Below are 20,781 nucleotides of genomic sequence, written 5' to 3' on the forward strand. Positions count from 1 at the left end.
TCCAACAAAAGAAAGATGCTGTTACTCCCCGTGTTAACGCTATGAAGGGCGATAACCCTGGGGCTGGTATATGGCCACCCGACTCCAAACTCGCCGGCAAGAACCTCTATGTTTACGCCTGTAAATTCTCCCCCTCGACTCCGTTCAGACAAGACAAAGCAAATAGAAATACAAAGGTTTGGACCTCGATAAGTAAACGCCGTATACTGAAATCAGCCCTGAGCATATCCCACAAAACTTGTTGGGGTAGTTAAGCAACCACCTCGTGCACCCCCTGAAGCAATACTGCAAACGTTGGGTGGTTGATCGAGCAATGCTGCAGAAGCCATAGCTTCTTCGAGTGTACCTCCATACACTCTTGCCACGACACTCTCGAAAGCATCCTTCTCCATGACAGCTCCAAACTCCAAACATTTGGAAACTCCTACTAATTCTGTGCCCAGTAGGTCCAGTCGTTCTAGTAGTAAGCTCTTGTCAAACCTGTTAGAGAGCTCGAACCAAGCTTGGACAGGTGTGATTTCCAAGTCTCCAGGATTGAGACTTTGTGCAAGGCCATAGAGAGAAGAGAGCGATATCCGAGGCGATGGCCATTCCAGGTGAACGGGAGGTACGTGGGGATCCAGGCCGAGATTGCTACGGTTGTGGCAGGATGTTGCTGACGAGATGAGTTTTCGATCACCAAAGACGTCGAAGGGGGCATTAGCCATGCAGAGTGAAGAAGCCATGAGAGTGTGACCCTTTGGTTCATCGTTTGAGAGGTGGGAATGTGAAGGATAATCGCCGACAAAGAAGTGATCCCAGCAGATATGTTCAAGACTAAGAAGCGTTAGAGAATCAAGGCGGTACTTTTAGATGGAGATGTCACTCACGATAGGATGAAGTTGACGGCCTTTTGTTCTTCATACGGGGTTAGATTTAGATCTCGCGGCGGTTGTGGAGGACTTGTCGCGTTGATACTCGATTCGTTGGGCCGTATACTAAAGGCAGGCGTCACCATTGAATCGTCCTTTTTAAGAGTAACAATAATGTCGTCGACGTTGACATCGGCAAATAATTCGCCGCCGTCAGGATCGTACTGCGGCAAGGCTTGATCCTTCGTACTTTGCCTCACACCCAGCGCCTCATCAACCCAAGCATCATCACGACCAGCAACAACATGTTTCGGGGCACGATGATTTATCGAGCAGCGGTCGGATTTGCATTGCGGTACCACGATTCCTTGGCTAGCGAGGAGAGCCCTGATGGACGTGTTGTCCTTTTCCAACTGCTCCGATTCAAATTCAGTCAGGGCGATGAGTTCACGGAAGTGTGTGATGTCGACCTCGAGCTGCTTCTGGTACTCTGCTTTGCGTTGACGGTGCTGGATCTGGGCTCTTCTGACTTGGGTGCGACGAAGCTTTGCCTTTTCAGTAGCGGTGAGAGACTTGCGAGGTTTTTGAGGCGATGTCTCGCTACTATTCTCGGGTGCTGGGGTCGTGTTAGTTGTTGTCTTAGTCAACTGGCGCGTTTAAGGTGGGATAAAGACATGAGACAATCATGTCTTGCGGGCAGTCTCTGAGTTAAAGAGCACGCAATAGATGGCAGACTCGGCTAGGAGCGCATTCAAGGGGGAGAGAAATATGACTGTTCAATATATCGCAGCTCCAGACTCCAGATAATAAAGTGTACTTACACTCACTGCTCGATCCTCTACTCTTCCGTCCTCTCCGCTGCGGCGTAGCAGCACATTCGGGTCCTTCACAGACTGACCCTTTTTGCTTTGTCTTTTTCAGAAACTGAGTAAAAGAGGGCCTCGTATCCGTGGGACTCGTATCTGAACTCGCCATGATGTTACAAGATAAGACAGTATCGCTGCTGGACCTTTTTTGTTATGTAGTATGTTTAAGTTCCAAGGTCTGCCCACTTTTAATCACTCTCAAACGGTTGGACTGATTTTGAGTTTGAGGTGAGTAAGCAAAGACAACGTGGACCAAAATCTGCAGCGGAATATGACCCGCTTACTCTGTACGCAGACTAAGTACGACGAGGAAGCTAAAAATAGGTGGCACGAGTTACGCCTTGTGGCCATGTGAATGTGAATAATTACAAGATAATCGAGAAAAGAGGGATGCAAGGCAGCACCTTTTTGGATGTTATACGTCACGAATTTTCCAGCACCTCCGCGGACATCACAACATACACAACGATTACAGAAGCAGTCCATATCCTTGGGTCATAAAACTTTTCTCTTCTCCCTTATCTAACCGACTCAGTGTCTAGAGTGTTTCCCAACTCCTCCCTAAGTCATGGCTACCCCAACTCCGAAGCTTCCTACATTCCGATCAAAATCCTTCGGGTATAGTAAAAGCCCTTTTAAAATCAAACAGACTACCCCAACGCCTTGCTGGTGAAAATCACAAATCGATACCCCGTCGTAAATCCGCTCATCAAAGCCTTACTCGTAGTCATCGCCGTCGCTGTCTGTCGAGGTTTTGTCCTCAAACTCTTCCTCGTCGAGCTCGTCCTCATCATCTGCATCGTCGCTGTCCTCGTCTTCCGCGTTCAGTCCTGTTATCGACTTCCATTCCACATAGTCGTTCTCGAGCCACCGTTTACTGATTGGCAGCTGGTATGGATCGAACGGGAAGTAAGGGTCCAGCTGGTGGAAGCTCTCATCTTGCATGTCGTACCCAGCGTCTCGAAGAGCTCCTCCTGTTGAATAGGTCGCTGTCAAGTATTGCGACAGTCGGATACGCTTGTTGCTTTCGATCAGAGGATAGATATACATGAAATTGAGACGGTGCGCTATTCTGGCAAATTCCTCAACGATGCTGGGTGCGCAGACCTTTAGCGGGTTGAGTTTGCCAAAGATTTGCGCAGATAGATCTCTCCTGCATGTTCCCATCCACTCCATCTCCTGGCCAATGTAAGATGCAGGGTCTTCAGGATCCGCGGATTCTGGCGCCACGACAATAAGATCTTGCCAGCGGAAGCAGAAGATGTAGAGTGTCGCCTGGACGAGGCTGTAGTAGGGATGAAATCGCCTCAGGTCTGGTCCACGACAAAGGGGCTCGTATTTCTTGCGGTAAATGTCCAGGTGATGGAGAAGGAGTCCAAATATACTGCGAATCAAGCTGCCGGGAAGTCGGGCGCCACGGGCCACAAAGCTGGCAAGATAGGATGCGGCTGCCTGTTTAGTGGAATTGGCCGTGTTGCTCTTGAAAGCAGTGGTGATAAGCTGACCGCAGAACGCATCTGTTAGGCGGTCATGCATCTGGGCGAAATGGAAGATAAGGAATTGCGTGTGTCGAGACTTGTAGGTGGGCAACACCATGTACTCGAACTCTCGAAGCAAGATAGTGAACATGTCGAAAGCTACGTCAGAGCCCGGGTTGTCAAAGTGAGGTGTATACACTTCGAAAAGTGTGTCAAGGATGGCGTCCATCTTGGAAACATTATCCGTGATCGACTTGGTCTTGGCGGCCTCTGTGTCGTAATCAGGATCGTCGCTATCAACCGATTCTGTATCACTATCATCGTCGTCGTTCTCCTCCCAGTCCCCTGTAAATACTTGCTTTTCTAATGCATACATAACGGCTGCAGTGATTTCGTCATCCCCATCTTCCAGATCGACTTGCATCTGAGAGTCAATTTTTACCACCCGGTTGAGGATAAGATCAAACACCTCGTCGCGCAAGTCTGGCAGGTAATCTTTGACGCGGAGCAGGTTTTTCACGTAGCTCATATGGACTCGCTTGGATCCATCTTGGTACGGGAATTTGGAACCAAGGAGGCATTCTAGCACAGGAAGGGCGGATGGAAACATCTGGAGCAGATACTGCAGTGTGCGATGCAGCCTATCGCGCATTGTCTCGAGGTTGACTTCAGGGAAATCCGGGACGCTCCACACGTCGGACCGACTGTCTGTGAATTTCCCAACCATCATCGTCAGAACGGGTGATAGATAAGAGCCCTGGGCGCTGACTAGGGCAGCAAGAAAATGTGTGAAAACTTTGACAAAGGCATCATCGCGTCCGAGCCAGGAGCAGTTCAGGATGGTCTTGACAAGACCATTACAAGCCTTGTCTTTAAGAATGGGAACGCATCCAGTAAGGGCCACAACGTAAACCTGAAGCTCGTGTGGTTTCAGTGTATCGTCGTCTTCTCCAATAACAGGCGGCAGGTATCGTTGCTTATCAGTGGCAAATAATTCCTTGAGCGTGTCATACTGGCCGTCATTGCCTCGGAGATGCTCCTCGAGGGCAGTTCTGACTTCAAGTTTCACCTCGTCCATTGTCCTCTTTCCAACCTCGTACGTCACAGTCACGTTTCGGATGTCGTCGAACAAAACTTTGCGACGTTTGGTGGGACTCTCGGGCGCGTCGATCGGGTCGCTGAGACCAGCATCCTCGGCTTTTCTCCTGCCCAAGACAGACGCGGGCTTGAGGATGGAGCGGACGGGCGTCGAGCTCTTTGCGGCAGGACCAGACAGTTTCCTGGTCGTAGGAGTAAAAGGTCGCATGAATGCAGTTTGTGTCGAAAACTCGATGATGTGTCGTTCGTTGTGCGCTGCGGCTCGATGGAAGGAGGGGGTTGACTCAATCAATAGTGGTGGCGTCTCTTAGGTAACAGAGAAGGGTCCGTGAATGTTTAAGAGATGTTCAAGGTGTGATCATTGATTGAAGAATATGTTGAGATATCGAATGGCAGTGATTACCAGTCATAATACGCATATCTCATTAGCACAACTGTTGATTGGGGAGAGTGATGGAAGAGAACAAGGACTTATTTTATTTGCCCAAGGTGGCGGTAGTAAAAGAAGATTGAACCTTACGGTTTAAGCGCTGGATAACTTTTTTCTTCATTTTCTGAGGGGTCCCAATTTTGGCGATTTTCAGGCAGCACGTGCCTCTCCCTTCCTAATCTGGATTGGTTTCTTCCACTAAGCTCCACATCGAATTGTTCTGGCACATTGCGTCACAATAGGTACTAACTAACCTATGGAAATATTTAAATGCAACTACAGCTCTCACAATGAATGAACGAATGGGCTCCATTGTCTATTGTTGATACTTGAACATGGACCAACCAGAACTTGAGCGCAAGGTTTTCGGGCCACTTGTGTATACTTATTACGTCGCAGGCTCGAAAAGTTGAAATACAATTTAAATTGAACCTTCCAACGAAAATGGGCATAACATGGTTTTTGATCATCTCACGAAAACCATTTGTCCACGCTGGGCGTCATATTAATATCATGTTGGTCAGTGGGAGCAACTTATACCAACGCAGAACCGCTTACATAAGTATACACTATCAGAAGACGCTATTGAAACCTCTTGTCTTCAGATAACAGCCAAGTTCTTTCCACCGTGCATCGATATTCCACTGTTCTGTTCCTCCTTGTATGTTCGTTTTTTATTTCTTATCTCCCTCTCTCAACGTTCCCGGGCTGTAGTTTGCGTTGTCAATTATACATCTTTCGATGTGGCCCATCGTATCTCAATGCGTACACAGTTGTCTGCCGTAAGACGAAGATGGTTGGCTTCCGGTCTATTTCATCCGATAGATTTGAGTGAGAGCTGCGTCGACGATATATTCGTCGACTTCATTTTGGTTGGCAGCGGTTGCACTGGGCGGGCTCATCGTATGAGATGAGGTTCTGCCCATCTCACTTTTATCGTCTGCCGGTTCGGGTTCGTCCACGGCCTCGGCCTTTATCAACAGCAGTATCCTGAGATGCGACTCCATGGGCCCATCAGCTCCTTTAAAAACCTTCAGGAGCATTACCGTTGTGGCCGGGCTGGGACCCATACATGTAGTTGGGATCCGCACCACTTTCAACGCTGTTGCCGTCGTGTCCAAAGTCGCCCACGGCGCCAGACTCGGCCTTAGCATCGCCCATCATGGTACCAGAACCCCACTGTCCGTTATCCATGTTTACTCTTTCACGGTTGGATTGGTTCTGTTGCTATTTTCGCGAGTTAGTATGCGGATGAGTAACTCGTCGCTTGTGAGCCGTTTGACTTACCTCGCGATACTTGCTTAAATAAACCTTGAGGGCTTCAGCATAGTTTTCAAAACCGAGGGATGTCATGGCAAAGAGAATATCTTCGCCATTCACGGTTTTGCGCTTTTCCTGTTGACACTTTTCCGATGCTGTGCGAGTTAGCATGCTGCACGAGAGAGACATGATTCGGATTTGTCGTAGCTACAAGTCTCGGTAGGATAAAGGGGCCTGTTACTGACCTTCACTTGTGATGAATGATATGAACTCGCTAACACATTCTTGCATGCATTCCTTTGCCTCCTTCGCTATCTTGGCGTTGTCAGGCAGGGCATTCTTCATAATGCGAGCGACTGGAGCAAAGTTTCGAATGTTAGCATCAAGCTCATCAGCTCTGTCGGCCTTTGAGGCGCGAGACGCTTTAGGAGATTTGGAGGACGAATCGCAAGACATGAGAGGGATCCAGATATGCACGGCTGAGCGGGCTGAGGCGTTGAACAGCTCGCGCGAAAATGGAACGAACAAATCACATCGGGATGCCTCAAGAGATGGATGACTTACCATTGGCTATAGGGAGCCAGCGGTCTTGTTCCTTTACGCCTTCAAACTCGTAACCCGCAGCGTTTGCGGACTGTGGGTCTTGTTGCTCATTCATTTGTGCTTCGTCGTCGGGTGACGGTGCACCTTGGTCAACCTCCTTGGGAGGGGATTGGGGGGAATCCGACATATTTGGCTACCTGCAGCGGCTGCTAGCGTCCTTTGTCAAAGGGGATTTCGGGCTCGCACAGCTAGGCTTCGCGATGATGTGTCCCTGGCCACGTCGCAGACGGTAAGGCTTGCAAGCGTTAGGGTGTGTAAGAGAGGTAGAGGGGTCTTTGTTTCTGTTCTGCAGTGCAGTGCTGCGCAAAAGTTAGTCGAAAAGTCCCGATTACAGTGACTGTAAGGTTCTTTGTCGCTCATGCAGGTGGTCCCTGGCCCGGGATCTTGGGCTATGACGCTGTCCACATGGAGAATAATGGGGGCGTGTGCGTGAAAGACAAGGACTGGTAAATGTGGACTTTAAAGGCATGGTGAGGTGAAAGACAATCATGGGCAGAGGGGGGTGGACCCTTTCGACGTAGGGCCAAGCAGGGTGAAGGCGGGGGGACCAAGACTTCGAGATCCAAAGGGTCCAGGTGTAGGTAGGTAGGCAGGACAGAGAAGACCATAATTGTAGATACGTACATAATTATGTGTGTGTGTATCCCGTAAAGAGTGTTAGTAGTCAATGTATGTAGGTATGTGTGTCAAAGCATGCAGACAAGTTGCGCAATACTGCGTTGTGTAGTAGAGAAAAAAAAGGTTGAAACAGAACTGTCTGTAACAAGCCAAAGAGGCAGGTCAGTAACGGCTAAAGCATACAAATCGAGGGCAAGAGCCGACGCGTGCGAGCAAGAGCAAAGATGTAACACACGCGTTGGGAAGGGAAAGGATACGCGCAGGAAGACAAATTACGCGCAGAACTTTGACGCAGGGCAATGGGAAGGAAGGGCGGATAGGACGTCACCAGTGCTAAAGCGAAGCGTCTCAGGATCGAATCAACGGGGACGGAGCAGCGCAGATTCGGGTCGCGATTGCGATAGAACGGGAGGGAGTGCGAAAGGTTTACCGGGTACGGAGCGTGAAGGAAGGACTGGGTTACACGAAGAGTTCGAATGGCAAGCGTCTCGTTCGCCAATGCCAAATCCAGTTGCAGCTCCAGTGAATCTCCAGATTCCCATGAGCCGCATGGTCCAACGGTACCAAATCGCGTCAGGAACAAACGGAGAGGGATAGGTAGAGAGTGTTAAGCAGGGGCGTGTGATAGCTTGATCAACAGGTCGATAACTGATTGATAGTTGATGGGGCGCGCAATCGATGGGGTTCGCACACAGACAGGGGAAATGTAAAGCTACTGCACCTACTGACAGGACGATGGAGCGAAGCTAAAGAGAGGTGTGAGTTGAGATACAATCTGTTGCGATTGATTGATCGATTGATGGGTGAGTGTGAGTGTGAGGAGCAATGAAAGGGTGTCTGAGCTGTTCGCTTGTGGTCGCAGTTGGAGGTGCATATTATGGAGCCTGGGCCTTGTTGCCTGAAAGAAAAGCTTAGTACTTACAAATGTTCAAAAACAGTTGGCTAGCACAATAAAGTAAAACAACAACAATGATCAGTTGTGTTTAGAGGCTTAATGTGAGGTCAAGATGAAGCGCGACCCAGAGCATGAGCTGACACTGGAAAGGTTAAAGTAAGATGCAAGTCTGGGAGAGGATGGGACCCAACAAGTGGATGTTTCGTCTTCACAGCCCGCGTTAGCAGGTACCAACAAAAACAGACGTCTTAAGCCAAGGCTGAAAACCTATGGTTGCTACAGTAGACTAACAGCTGGCTCCCAGTAAGAACTTAGGCGGCCTTGTTATCGATAACATGCGGGCCGCTTCTAGCTAGCCTCATTAAGCTCAGACTTTACAGTGAATGAATGGATGTCATCCATAGCACGGGCCTCGATCAAAACAACCACCACCAATTATCTTAGTAGTTACTACTCGCTGCACACAGCAATAAAGAATCTGATAATCCTTACCTGATAATCAAATTATCATGAATAATTTCGCCATTCACTGCACTTCTGGGTGCCCCTACAAAACTCGACACCGCCAGATACATCCCGTCTGATCCGAGCAAGGAATATTCGCACGATGGACCATCAAACATGCTCGTTTCCTTGATTCCTTCAGCCGCTAAAGCACCGGCTGGGCCTTTGCTGCAAACACTCCCCAACTCAAGGGTACAGGGCATACCTACATTACACACGAGCATGGCCCCAGGCTCAGGCGGTGTGTCGCAAAATCCCTTTTACCTTGCAGTTGCGTCTGTCCGGGGGAGGACAATCGTACGAAAAAGAAGCCCGTGTTTCTAGTGATACTGTACCATACTGCGCTACGGTGGCTTGTACTGGCCGAGAAAAACGTGCATCAGGTAATACACCCAATATGACGGCTGCTATAGAGTCAGGGGCACCCTCTAACGAGGCCTTCTGTTGCGTTTTGTAGGATCAGGATATTCCATACTGACAATGTGCAAAAATGACCCCATCTCTTTGATGTCTCCTCAAAATGACGTTCGGATCCAGGCACTCACCAACGTATCAGACACTTGACTGGTCACGATCAGTCCCATCTGTGCGGTAACAAGGGGGTGGACGACCTTGGTTTTTTATTTGGCAATGGCAAGTGTCATTCATCAAGCCACCCATAAAAAGTGTAGACACCCATACTTTTGTCACCCAGGTTCTTGGGGCTGAGCTGGGGTTATCGCAGTGTGTAGCCTGTTCTTCTACTCTGGGCCTCATCTGCATTTCGTAGCCTGTAAGCTCCTGTAAAGAACAGAGACATGCCTCAAAACCAAGCCAGAAACTGTACCTTGAGCCTAACGGATAAAAACAAGTCAATTCCTTGACCTCTTTATCAACATAATCTAGTCTTGTACCGAAATTTCCACCTACCTGCAAAGGCCCGACAAGCTGGTACCAGTATCATCTTAGTCGGCTCAAATTTACCAATCAAAGAGCTTATGCCAGGGAACCTTTTTTGTTTATGTGTTTTTGAACTGTTCTTTTCAGCCGAGGCTTGCTGCAGTTGCCATGAACGGAGTTCCAGCGTAGGTAACATGGCATCCATGTTCAGCTTGAGGCACTTTCAAAGTTGAAACCCAACGCATCCATCCAATACCCCGAAAGTGCACTCGCCGATTCAGCCAAGCCACAAACAATTCTAGAGACCAGAACTTCTATGTCATACGGCACGGATCTTGCTGGGGAAAATCGCCGATGAAGACGAATAGAGTTACTGAGGCTTACATGTCTTTTTGGCGGTCAAATCAGCACGAAAATGATGATGTATGCAACGCCTCAACTTACTTCGCAGTGCGGATGCGAAAACGATATATCACCCGTTGGTGCAATTCAATGGCAGTGCCTGACGATCTTATACTTTTAGGTTGCACCTATGACTTCGCCGAGTTCCATGACCAAGTTTTCTTGTTATAGGTGTGTATGCCGCCATTCTCGGCCGTCCCCGAGTATCAAAATTGATTGGGCTTCAGCACATCAGAAGCTACTATGTACTTCAAAGCCTATCTTTGAGGAGTCAAGCTGCATATCATAGAGCATTAACCCGTCACTGTGCCGCAGGGCCAACATTTGAAGAGGGGACGTGGACGTAGCAACAGCCAGTCAAACGCTTCCATCGTGCTTTTGCTTGTTAACGGCCGATCTGCTGCAAAAGCTGGGTGCATAAGTCTCGGTGCTGTTGGACGGCGATAATCATGAATAAGAGACGTGGGAATAAAGGTAGCAACTGATGACTTGCAGACTGCTCCATATCGATCAGACTCTTTTAGATCTCGGTGAAGATCACTTGGACTACACAGTCAAACTCAGTTAGCGTTGTATACATACGACAGGACACCAGTTGTACATCATGTCATATGAAGAATCCTTTAGTTTCTCGCCTGCCATGCAGTTTGTCTACCAACACAAATTCATGATACTAGAGCATTGAACAGGCCAAGACATCTGATGTGCGACAGGTTTCGATCAACCTCATTACCTGACTTTGCTTTGTAGCCTCCTCAGCGCTGACCCTTCTTCGACCATGACATACATGTACAGTTGATGCAGCCGGTGGGTAAGCCTCGTCAATCGGAAGGTTTCTGTCCAGACAAACACATGTCCGCCCTTCTGGTCTCGCATTGCATTTCGCTGCACTACGTTGTGTCTCTTGTGCTCTGCACGTCAACATGTTTGAGGTCCCCGGGGCCTCAATGCGGTTGGACATGCAGACGCCCTTGCCGCCAAAACCCACACAACGCGCAGCAAAATGTACAACGCATCTACACCATCTTTTCACTTTACTCCTCGTGTTGCCTGTTCAGCCTGAAATTGGGGGCATCTGACGGCAAGTCAGTAATCAACAAACCCGTCTGATCCGTCTATATTAAGGCGGAATACAGTATCGAGGATACCGGATCAAGTACTGTCAGAAAGAATGAATTTATCAATTTTCCACTGTAAAACGCTCTGTCAAATGTGATGTATTTAATATTCTCAGCATTCTCAACGTCCGCGGCAGAAGTCATGATGTTCGGTGGTTCGAGCAAGACCTGAGTGCTCTTGTATAACAGGAAATCTTTTTGTTTAATTCTGACCTCGTAGTCTCATTCATTATTGCTGTACAACCTGCACATTGTGCTTTTTCTGCACGTTACCTGTTAGCATCACCTCTCCTAGCAAAAACACGTAACCATCATTCGCAAGGGTCAACTTACCTTCCACTTCTCAAGATCATCCTGCTTCGTTTTGTACTGCTTCACTAAATCTTCCAGCACCTTGCGAAGTCCTTCTTGGTTCGTCTTGAGGGCTGGGACCACGTCCTTGACCGTCCTCTCGACAAGAACTCCATTGATGAGACGGAAGCACTTTCTATCCTCAGAAAGGGGTTCTAGGGTCTCCAAAACGAGCCTGTTCAAGATTGAGTCAGTCAAAGGTGGTGAAAAGATGGTGAAATGCTGTAGAGTGACATGACAAGATATGTGTTTGACCACACGGACGTCATGCTTTCTCTTGACAGAAAGGTGAAATCACTGGCAGGGGCTGAGATAAGGGTGCCTACTTGTGCTCCTCGGCTTCTTGCTCGATATCACCAATTCTCTGGGCTATTTGCTGAAGAGTGTTCTTGTAGTTGGAATAGGTGACTTGAAGATCTGAGAGTTTGAACAGGTGTGAGCAACAAGTTACTGAGATATTGTGAGGGGGCGGGGCAAAGACCAACCTTGCTGCTTCTTAGCAGGCACTTGACCTGCAGCTGCTGTAGACATTCTGAGAAGAGTTTTGGGCTTTAGCTCTAATGATGTTTCTTTTAGTTTTAGATGAGGATATCAAAAAGTTGTCCGCTATCAAATGAAGTGAGTGAATGCCCCTCCAAAAGCCTGGGCGTGCTGGAACCTCCCACTTGGTCCGTGCGCTTCCGCCCCAATCTTCAATCTTCCCATCAACCTGTGGCGATCCTCGGATTTTTTCAGGGTCCTTTAACTCTGACAATAAGTTAACTCGAAATAACCATGCATCCCCATCTTCATACAAAGAATGCTCTAGGTAAAGCGAAACCTCTTCGCATATAATTCCCTCTACCTTGTGCTAACGGTCAATTGTAGCGTGCGAAGAGGTCATTGCCGCACTCGAACAGTGCCATGCCCAGGGCTTCATGCACAAGGCTGTTGGAAGCTGCAATACTGCCAAGGAAAGGGTCAACGAATGTCTAAAGATCGAGCGATCCAAGATGCAGGCCGAGAATCGTAATGCTGCCCGTGCAAAGCGTGACAAGATTAAGGAGCAGCAGCGCGAGTTGGGACTGTAAATACGAGACGACGAAACCTCACGACACGAAACCGACGATTCCGAATTCGATGATTTTTGATCAACGATTGAGTCTCTTCAATATGTACTATAAAAACAACTGGGTTGGCGTTCCGGATGATCGATTCACAAGGCGGGCGTATGGAATCCAGGGAATCGAACTGTACCTATACTCGACGATGTACAAGTATTAATTATCATGATACGATCCGTTCGGCCACCACATGGCACCCGTTAGCTTTGGGTGCTTTTCAGGTCATTGTGAAGATCCGTCGAATGATTATTGCGGAAGAGTTTGGTCTCGAGTCCAATTGACCACAGGGACTGGAGAAGATATATGACCAATGGACAAAAGAGACTTCTGAAAGTTGAACATGCTACCTTCTGCTGTTCCATTATGCCAACTCAGGCGGAAATGCTATAGCAAGCGGGACGCCATGATCCTTCACTCACTTTCAGCGCGTCACTCGAGATAACCACACCAGGGGTAACCGGCAGTGTAACCGGCAATAACTCTACAGCAGGGTTGTCCAATATATTGACGTTTCCCGTGGCAATTAGCTTTAACATCGTTGGTAGTCTTTGAGAGAATTGATAGTTATTGGGATCTGAATGGCAGTCTGTCGGCTCTGGTCGGCCTATAGTTAGAGCATCTGACTTTTGTCGCTTTCTACCTTTCATTTCTATGCAAGAAGAGCCGTTTACATATAACTAGTGGATTCTGTCTGGAATACTATCTGTCGGTCTCTTCAGCTTGCAGTCTGTCCTGGTTCGTCTGTTAGATAATGCACATTTGAATGTTCTTAGGCTGACAACTATATTATTCATCCCTACTAGTCACAGGTGTGATGCTATCCATGTCTCGACCTCATCCAGATGTCATATCTCCCTGCGTCACTTAAACTTATCTTCGAAGAGCAGTGCCAAAGGTAAAGAGACCGAATGCCGAAATGACGCTGAGAAGAATGGGAACAGGCTTCCTCAAGCGGAGAGCTCTAGGGAAAGCCGAGCCTCCAAGAACGGCTGACGCGAGCAAGGCAAGCTCAACTCCATAAGATTCTTCGTTCTGGATACGGTAACCGCCCAGAGCATCTACAAGTAACTGTTAGCGCCCTCTTTCAGGACATGTGTAAAGGCAATCTCGAACTTACATAGGAGTCCAACAGTGCAACCAGCCACGATGGAAGGAACAGATCCCGACTTAGCGTATCCCATGATGCCTCCGCCTGCTACCACCGCGCCCATGATATAGGCAGGAAGCTGGAGGTCATGGTAATTGACAGTGACAGGTGCCTTTAACAACAAATAAGCATACTATTGTGAGAAAGTATGATGAACTCGGTACCTACCATTTCGAGGGATGATAATATGGCGGATATATACACGTTTGGTATTTCAATTGCTCGTGAAACCTTGATGATGAAGTAGCAACTTCGGCCCTTTATTAGAACTTAGCTGCGGAGCCCTCGGCCATAAGTTGACGACATGTAGGGAGGTACGTACCTTCTTGGCTAGCGAGAGGTTCAGAGTGGACCCTGCCCCGGGATTCAAGCTCTCGTTCAGCCAATCACGTGCCTCTTCACTTTGGAGCTTTCGTGTCCAGAGGGAGCTCTCCATCTCCGGCTGCTGCCCATTAAACAAACCAAAACCACCAACACGAACATCACGAATCTAGTATCATCGAACCCCCACGATACCAACAAGTTTATCCACATCAACAATCAGTATCTACATACCAAGCAGAACCAGAATCCACAACCTCCACAAACATGGCACCAAAGAAGAACGCTCGCGACACCACCTCCGCGACTGCTGCCACCTCCCAGGCCAGTACTAGCACCACTGCGCCTATCCCTCTTACACCTGAGCAGACCAAGCCTGCTGTTCCCAAGAAGAGCGATGCTAGGGCCGATGTTCAGTGGGACCGTATTCCTCAGACTATCTACAATCACTACATCAATGAAACTCCCCAACGCATCATGCTGCTTGACGTCTTTCTGGTGTACCTGGTCGTTGTGGGTGCAATTCAGTTCGTCAACTGTGCCATCGCCGGCACTTTCGTACGTATCAAAGAACACCTGCGCAGGCTTGCGGATACTGATACTCTTTTAGCCCTTCAACGCTTTCCTGTCTGGTTTCTGTGTGACGGTAGCACAGTTCGTCTTCACAGGTAAGTTTCCATGGCGAATAGTTCGAGACTACGGATATTGACATGACAACAGTTGGCTTGCGACTCCAGACAAACGAGGCGGTTCCTACTGACTGCGTAGACATTACGCCTGAGAGGTTTGTTTATATCTTTATCGGAAAGAAAATGGCAACTAACATCGTACCAGGTCATTCGCTGAATATGTCACTGTCAGCATAATGGTGCATATCTTTGCTGTCAACTTCATTAACTAATGTTATGTTGAGGCGATTTGGTGCAATCGGAGGGCCTGCCAGGGCTTGTGCGATCAAGACGACCGCTTACGGAGTCCTTTTAAAAGTTTTACCCATAGATGGAGGAATAGAACAGAAAAATTATTAAGAAGGGGAATCATTTGCACATGTTATTTTGCCATCTACTCATTGCGTTTCTTCGCCATTGGCCTGAGCCTCCGGCTTGGGCGAGTCTCTTGGAGGGCCTGCTTTTGGTGGAGGGGGTGCCGGTGAGTTCCTAGCTGACGGCGCATTGTCCACGGCCCGGCTCTTTTCTTCTTCCTCCTTGAAATAATCATCCATCAATGGATTGGGACCGTGACCATGGCGCTCTTTCTTCTTCCCTCCTCTTGGCGGGCCAGTTGTAGAAGTGTTGCTTATCATCTGAGCAGGCACCAGGAAGTCTCCCGTGGGAGGGGGTGGAAGCTCTGAGCCTGCAGCAGCGGGCACAAATACATCCTCGCTCTTCTCGTTGGTGGCGCCGTCGAACATGGTCTCGCCAGGAGCATCAACAGGCTCACTCAGGGGAGGGGGTATCCTGTGAAGAGCGCCATATCCAAGAACACATCCCAACGCACCCTGGCCACCCCAGTCCCGGCTAGGCTGTATCGTGACTTCCCGTGTGACGTTGTATTCGTTGTTGTAAACCCAGATGCGCATCGGCCGTCCGATAAAGTCCTCGACGAGCTCCCCCAGGCCACCTTCTCCATACAGCGCACCTTCGGGGCTACCAAGGATATAGTCGCTGTAGGGCAGCAGGCCGGCGACGTCGGCGGGTGAGTTGGCTGGGACATCCAAAACATGCCAGATGTTGGCGGCAAGAGCAAGAGGGGCGTACTGCAAAGACAAGCCGAGGGATGCAGTGTCTGGCGCAACGGGAGCATGGATCTCCCTGGTTCTCTGGCCCTAAATATTGTCAGCTATTGATGTACTGATTTAAGAGAGGCAGATGTTGTACCTTTGCGCTCCATAATCCCAGGGTAACTGTGCTGCCCGCGCAGTTCCTCACTTCCTGACTGAAAAGAGCAGGTTCAGGGTCCTCCTATGACAGTTGTTAGTGATAAATGTATCTGAGGGGATTTAGCGTATGGGCCCGTACGATGGGTCTCCCATTAATTCCGACAATAAAATCGAACCAGGGCTCGATAGCTAGCTCCAAGTTGGTGTTGCGCAACACCTGGAAGCCAAAGGAGCCTCGCTCTTGTTGCCGCTGCTGCTGGACGTCTCCGTCCAGGCGCGATATGAAACGATTTAGCGCATTAAACATGGCTCTTCTAGTTTATGCGCCAGTCTATATAGAAAATGTTGCGAAACTTCGAGATTGAAAAGGTAGGGGTTGTTGGGTCTTGGGTCAGATGGGAATGGAAATAGAAGCTCAAGGGCGGGCCATTGAGCAAGCTGTCACCATTGCTCAGGTATCACTGATAGCCTTGCAGCGTGCCAAGGCCTCTAATCTAAATGTGGAGCACACTGTGGGGAGCTTTAAGACAGCCTCGCACTCAAATTCAACATTCAAGTTCACTTTGTTGTGACAAAACATATTTTTTTCGAACTCAAAACAGCATGGGCTCTATCTAACATGAATAATCTTTCCATCTCACTTCGAATGTGAAAAAATAGGTATTCCAACAGCAGAGATGTCGGTAGAAAATCCCGAATATACGATGAAGCCTGCTGAAGAGCTGCCTCTCACCGATCAGTGCCACCATTACGAAGGAAAGCATGAGGTACCGTGGGATATTCAAAAGTGAGTAAAATCTTTCTTTCAGGATAGTCGGTTACTGACATACTCAGGTATTTTTCCCAGCGGTATTCTATTTTTTCTCTGTACGATTATGGAGTCTACATGACAGACGATGCTTGGTTCGGTGTAACACCTGAGCCAGTGGCAAAGTGAGTTCTCAAACTGTTTCATTCACTCTTTCTAAGCTGATGTTCTTTTAGCCAAGTCGCCAACGATATGTACGGTACTGATGAGAAGAAGCACATTCTCATTGATGCCTTTGGCGGTGCAGGCGGCAACACAATTGCCTTTACCCTCTCGGAACGCTGGAGTCGCGTTATCTCTATCGAGCGCGATCCCTCTACACTCGCCTGTGCTCAAAACAATGCCAAAGTGTATGGCATCGAGCCGGGCTTAATCACATGGATACTCGGGGATAGCTTCGAGTACCTTGACAAATTATTCAACCGCCCAGAAGAACTGCATCCTGATCTGAGAGTAAATCTTGATGAGACAGTCTTGTTTTCAAGCCCCCCATGGGGAGGCCCTGGATACCGCACCGACGAGGTGTTCAATTTGTACAACATGCAGCCGTACAATCTTGACGATTTGCATAACGCGTACAACAGACTGGACCATGCCCTTTTCCTTCCCAGGACTAGTGATATCCGACAGATTGCAAAACTGGCACCTTCAGATAGGAAAGTCGAGGTTGTACAGTACTGTATGGAGGGAGCTAGCAAGGCCTTGGTAGCTTTTCTTCCAAGCAAATCCTCCAAGAAGCACGAGTAAGGATACCCCTTGAACGGATTGCTGTTTAGTATATCATGTATCGATACCAAATTCATTCACAAAGAAAGAGACATTATCTTCACCTGCGTTATAGTCTAGGGAGATATTGTGAATTGTTGTGAACATATCCTTCCCTCAAGGAGACGTCACCGTGTATAGCTCAGTTTAACACTGTCCTCTGAATGGTTGATTTTGACTTGGTCAAAACTTGTAATAAACCCCATCCACCTACGCGCAGGATTTTCGCCTCAGAGCCCAACCTTTGACATATTTCTTCCACAGTGCCATATATTCTGCATAATGGCCAAAGACAAGAAGAAGAACAACGCCGATACTAAAAAGGCCAAAAAGGTGCCGTTATCCATATCTTGTGCTACTACTGCCTCACCTGCTGCCCCTCTATTTAATTACCCCTCCAAAAATTGCCCCTCCACGACCTATGACATGATGAACTTTTGACTGATGACTATGATCAGGCCGAAAAGGCCGCCAAGCAGGCCAACAAGGGAGAGAAGAAGGCCAAAAATAAGGCGGCTAAGATCGAGGGAAGCGATGCTGAAGACGTAGATCTTGATGAGGTGCTTGAGGAGTATCGACGGCAACAAGAACAGTTTCTCAAGGTCACAGAGACTGTAATTGAAGCACCACCAAGGGCGAGAGCTGCGTCTACATTGATGGCTTCACCCCATGATAGCAACACTCTACTATTGTTCGGTGGAGAATACTTCAATGGCTCTCTTGCCCAGTTCTATAACGACTTAAACATCTACAACATCAACCGCGATGAGTGGCGATGCGTTACTTCACCCAATGCTCCTCTGCCTCGATCTGGTCATGCCTGGACCAGAGCTGGTAACCCAAACCATGTGTACCTTTTTGGTGGCGAGTTCTCTTCGCCCAAGCAAGGGACATTCCATCACTACTCTGACTTTTGGAGGCTGGAGCCTGTAACGAGAGAATGGACAAAAATTGAGTTCAAGGGCAAGGACAAGAGTCCTTCTGCGCGAAGTGGTCACCGAATGACTTACTGGAAACAGTATATTATTCTGTTTGGAGGATTCCAGGATACCTCGAACCAGACAAAGTATCTGTCCGATCTATGGATCTTTGATACTGTCAATTTTGTGTGGCACTCACCTCAACTACCTCCAGCGCAGCTTAAGCCGGATCCCAGATCTTCTTTTACTCTTCTACCACATGAGCAGGGTGCAGTTCTATATGGAGGCTATTCGCGTGTCAAGTCAACGGTCAACGTTAAACAGAAGGGCAACAAGGGTCCCAGCCAAGCTCAGCGAAACGTTCTGATTCCCAAGGTGCACGAAGACTGTTTCTTCCTCAGAATCTCTCAGCCTGCTACCGATGCCAGTCCCAATACACCCCCTGCTGTACGTTGGGAAAAGAGAAAGAAGCCTGCCAACGCACCCAATCCTACACGTGCCGGTGCTACCATGGCATGGCACAAGGGTCGTGGTATCCTCTTTGGAGGTGTGCACGATGTTGAAGCCAGCGAGGAAGGCATGGACAGCGAGTTCTTCAACCAGCTGTTTGCTTGGAACATTGAACGAAACAGATTCATGCCCCTTAGTCTACGAAAGGCTCGCCAACAGAAGAAGGCTGCTGCAGAGCCTCGAGGAGGTCGCCGCGGTCGTGCTCAAGCTAACGAGGATGAGCTGCTGAGGCAACTTGCCGCTCTGGAAAGCGGTGCTTCTCTTGATGATGCTGATGATATTGAGCTCGCCAAGAAGGAAGAGGAACAGGACGACGAGAAGCCAGCAAGAGAGATGCCAGTGACCATGGAGCCTCCTCATGTGAGATTCAACGCCCAACTGGCTATTCAAGACGATGTTCTGTACATTTACGGCGGCACTTTTGAGAAGGGTGATCGAGAGTTCACCTTTGATGATTTATACGCCATTGATCTCGGAAAGCTTGATGGCTGTAAGGAAGTGTTCAGTCGGCCTGTAGAGGATTGGATTGTGAGTGATTCGAAACCCATGTTTGAGGATAAATTTACTAACTATCTTTGCAGGAGTCGGATGACGAGGATGACGATGACGAGGATGAAGAAGACGAGGAGGATGAAGAGGAAGACGAGGAGGCTGATGAGGAAGCATCTCAGCAGCTGCGCACTCCCAGCAAGCGCAAGAAGAAGCAAGATGAGATCTCTGAGGTTTCTTCCGAGGTCTCATCAGAGCCATCAACACCTTCAGAAGAGGATGATACCGAGACCTCAGCTACATCTGTCGATGACGGGCTTCCTCATCCTAGAGTAAGACCTTTATATTTCCTCAATCATATGAAAAAAACACTACTGACATATCAAACAGCCATTCGAGACTCGACGAGAGTTCTTTGTTCGTACTTCAAATGAGTGGCAAGAGATTTTAATGACTAGCCTACGATGGAAGAACATTCAACCTGAAACCATGCCCATCAAGGAGATCAAGGCCAAGGCGTTTGAGCTCAGCGAGGAGAAGTGGTGGGATTGCCGTGAGGAGATTGTGGCTCTGGAAGAAGAACAAGAGGCTGCAGGTATCCAGGAAGTTGTGTCTTTAGCAGACAGAGGCGATGCCTCTGCTGCTGGTGGCGCGAGAAGAAGGTAAAGCAAACATTCTGTATTAAGGGGACATTGGATATATCCAACATGAATTAAATATACATTTGTACAGTCGTTCATGTTCTGCAAAATCATTACGAATTCTCAGCAATGCCCAATGACTACAACGCTGATATCACATGCATATCTTCTGGCAGTCGTGGCTTATCGTCGATCCTGAACCAAAGGGATTCCTTCCTTCAACCCACATGCAGCACCGTATCACTAGACACAATGCTTGTGATTGCTTTCCAAAAACTCGTATAATATACCTTAGTCTGCCCTGATACCAACCCCCTCAAACCCCCTCTCTCAACGCCACGCCAATCCATATCTCATGTACTGTACAATCCTCTAGCTCATCACAGCATCGTCGTTATCATGACTTCAAAGGTTCCTCAACGACGCCAGTGGGCGACCACGTCGCTTTCTTCCCTCGCGTCCAGAGAACCAGCGCAGCAGCCCTCTCGATAAGTCAGTTTGGAGACGCGGCCATGGGCGGGTACGAGACACCGCCGACTTCGACCTTGGGCTCGCAGGCGCAGCGGTCAGCGTCAGGAATATTGTCCATGACAGATGGGATGTGGCTGCCGCAACCCCACCAGGAGGTCTTGTCTAGATATCGTCAGCACTGACAGTAATGCATAGCATGGGTTCATAGCTGTGCTTACTGCATGTTCCGCATGTGGCCTTTCTACACATTTTTATAGGAGAAATTGGGTTATCGGTTCGAAATAAGTGACGTTGTAGTAAAAAGAGGTTTCTATGTGGAGAGGAGGGGATTTGGAAGCCTCCCGCTTTCCACTTACAGCATCTCCGGATGGGGC

General features: G+C 48.5%; 10 protein-coding genes across 10 annotated transcripts; 3 read left to right on the forward strand and 7 right to left on the reverse strand.

The window, feature by feature from the left end:
• Positions 1 to 212: 212 nt before the first annotated feature.
• On the reverse strand, positions 213 to 1,826 carry FGSG_07085 (uncharacterized protein; the record flags this gene model as incomplete). The annotated part of the gene is made up of 3 exons (XM_011328484.1): positions 213 to 816; positions 870 to 1,467; positions 1,673 to 1,826. The coding sequence occupies 3 exons, from the start codon at positions 1,824 to 1,826 to the stop codon at positions 213 to 215; spliced, it is 1,356 nt and encodes a 451-aa protein (XP_011326786.1).
• Positions 1,827 to 2,434: 608 nt separating this feature from the next.
• FGSG_07086 (uncharacterized protein) lies at positions 2,435 to 4,501 on the reverse strand (the record flags this gene model as incomplete). The annotated part of the gene is made up of 1 exon (XM_011328485.1): positions 2,435 to 4,501. The coding sequence occupies one exon, from the start codon at positions 4,499 to 4,501 to the stop codon at positions 2,435 to 2,437; it is 2,067 nt and encodes a 688-aa protein (XP_011326787.1).
• A 557-nt stretch (positions 4,502 to 5,058) lies between these two features.
• On the reverse strand, positions 5,059 to 6,713 carry FGSG_07087 (uncharacterized protein; the record flags this gene model as incomplete). The annotated part of the gene is made up of 4 exons (XM_011328486.1): positions 5,059 to 5,950; positions 6,011 to 6,138; positions 6,229 to 6,339; positions 6,548 to 6,713. The coding sequence occupies 4 exons, from the start codon at positions 6,711 to 6,713 to the stop codon at positions 5,747 to 5,749; spliced, it is 609 nt and encodes a 202-aa protein (XP_011326788.1). The 3' UTR covers positions 5,059 to 5,746.
• A 4,518-nt stretch (positions 6,714 to 11,231) lies between these two features.
• Positions 11,232 to 11,884, reverse strand: FGSG_07088 (uncharacterized protein; the record flags this gene model as incomplete). The annotated part of the gene is made up of 4 exons (XM_011328487.1): positions 11,232 to 11,264; positions 11,336 to 11,528; positions 11,680 to 11,770; positions 11,839 to 11,884. 4 exons carry the CDS (start codon positions 11,882 to 11,884, stop codon positions 11,232 to 11,234), a joined length of 363 nt encoding a protein of 120 aa, XP_011326789.1.
• Positions 11,885 to 13,229: 1,345 nt separating this feature from the next.
• On the reverse strand, positions 13,230 to 13,797 carry FGSG_07090 (uncharacterized protein). Its single transcript, XM_011328488.1, has 3 exons — positions 13,772 to 13,797; positions 13,574 to 13,715; positions 13,230 to 13,514 (listed from the first exon to the last, which is right to left on the reverse strand). The coding sequence occupies exons 1-3, from the start codon at positions 13,772 to 13,774 to the stop codon at positions 13,327 to 13,329; spliced, it is 333 nt and encodes a 110-aa protein (XP_011326790.1). The 5' UTR covers positions 13,775 to 13,797; the 3' UTR covers positions 13,230 to 13,326.
• A 394-nt stretch (positions 13,798 to 14,191) lies between these two features.
• Positions 14,192 to 14,684, forward strand: FGSG_07091 (uncharacterized protein; the record flags this gene model as incomplete). The annotated part of the gene is made up of 3 exons (XM_011328489.1): positions 14,192 to 14,482; positions 14,535 to 14,578; positions 14,645 to 14,684. 3 exons carry the CDS (start codon positions 14,192 to 14,194, stop codon positions 14,682 to 14,684), a joined length of 375 nt encoding a protein of 124 aa, XP_011326791.1.
• Positions 14,685 to 14,901: 217 nt separating this feature from the next.
• Positions 14,902 to 16,184, reverse strand: FGSG_07092 (uncharacterized protein). The gene is made up of 3 exons (XM_011328490.1): positions 15,943 to 16,184; positions 15,802 to 15,885; positions 14,902 to 15,749 (listed from the first exon to the last, which is right to left on the reverse strand). Exons 1-3 carry the CDS (start codon positions 16,108 to 16,110, stop codon positions 14,991 to 14,993), a joined length of 1,011 nt encoding a protein of 336 aa, XP_011326792.1. The 5' UTR covers positions 16,111 to 16,184; the 3' UTR covers positions 14,902 to 14,990.
• A 296-nt stretch (positions 16,185 to 16,480) lies between these two features.
• On the forward strand, positions 16,481 to 17,358 carry FGSG_07093 (uncharacterized protein; the record flags this gene model as incomplete). The annotated part of the gene is made up of 3 exons (XM_011328491.1): positions 16,481 to 16,590; positions 16,638 to 16,736; positions 16,788 to 17,358. The coding sequence occupies 3 exons, from the start codon at positions 16,481 to 16,483 to the stop codon at positions 17,356 to 17,358; spliced, it is 780 nt and encodes a 259-aa protein (XP_011326793.1).
• Positions 17,359 to 17,658: 300 nt separating this feature from the next.
• FGSG_07094 (uncharacterized protein) lies at positions 17,659 to 19,961 on the forward strand (the record flags this gene model as incomplete). The annotated part of the gene is made up of 4 exons (XM_011328492.1): positions 17,659 to 17,709; positions 17,835 to 19,334; positions 19,388 to 19,627; positions 19,686 to 19,961. 4 exons carry the CDS (start codon positions 17,659 to 17,661, stop codon positions 19,959 to 19,961), a joined length of 2,067 nt encoding a protein of 688 aa, XP_011326794.1.
• Positions 19,962 to 20,179: 218 nt separating this feature from the next.
• Positions 20,180 to 20,704, reverse strand: FGSG_13057 (uncharacterized protein). Its single transcript, XM_011328493.1, has 2 exons — positions 20,626 to 20,704; positions 20,180 to 20,569 (listed from the first exon to the last, which is right to left on the reverse strand). The coding sequence occupies exon 2, from the start codon at positions 20,523 to 20,525 to the stop codon at positions 20,430 to 20,432; it is 96 nt and encodes a 31-aa protein (XP_011326795.1). The 5' UTR covers positions 20,526 to 20,569; positions 20,626 to 20,704; the 3' UTR covers positions 20,180 to 20,429.
• Positions 20,705 to 20,781: the final 77 nt, after the last annotated feature.

This window comes from Fusarium graminearum, chromosome 4 (assembly GCF_000240135.3).
Source record: "Fusarium graminearum PH-1 chromosome 4, whole genome shotgun sequence".
Taxonomy (NCBI): Eukaryota; Fungi; Ascomycota; class Sordariomycetes; order Hypocreales; family Nectriaceae; genus Fusarium; species Fusarium graminearum.

Coding starts and splice junctions, on each gene's coding strand:
- FGSG_13057 (XM_011328493.1), bottom strand. CDS start 20,525: ATGGACAATATTCCTGACGCTGACCGCTGCGCCTGCGAGCCCAAGGTC.
- FGSG_07090 (XM_011328488.1), bottom strand. Junction 13,515..13,573: donor TTGCACTGTTGGACTCCTAT/GTAAGTTCGAGA, acceptor AGTTACTTGTAG/ATGCTCTGGGCGGTTACCGT.
- FGSG_07092 (XM_011328490.1), bottom strand. CDS start 16,110: ATGTTTAATGCGCTAAATCGTTTCATATCGCGCCTGGACGGAGACGTC. Junction 15,886..15,942: donor GAATTAATGGGAGACCCATC/GTACGGGCCCAT, acceptor CAACTGTCATAG/GAGGACCCTGAACCTGCTCT. Junction 15,750..15,801: donor TGGGATTATGGAGCGCAAAG/GTACAACATCTG, acceptor GACAATATTTAG/GGCCAGAGAACCAGGGAGAT.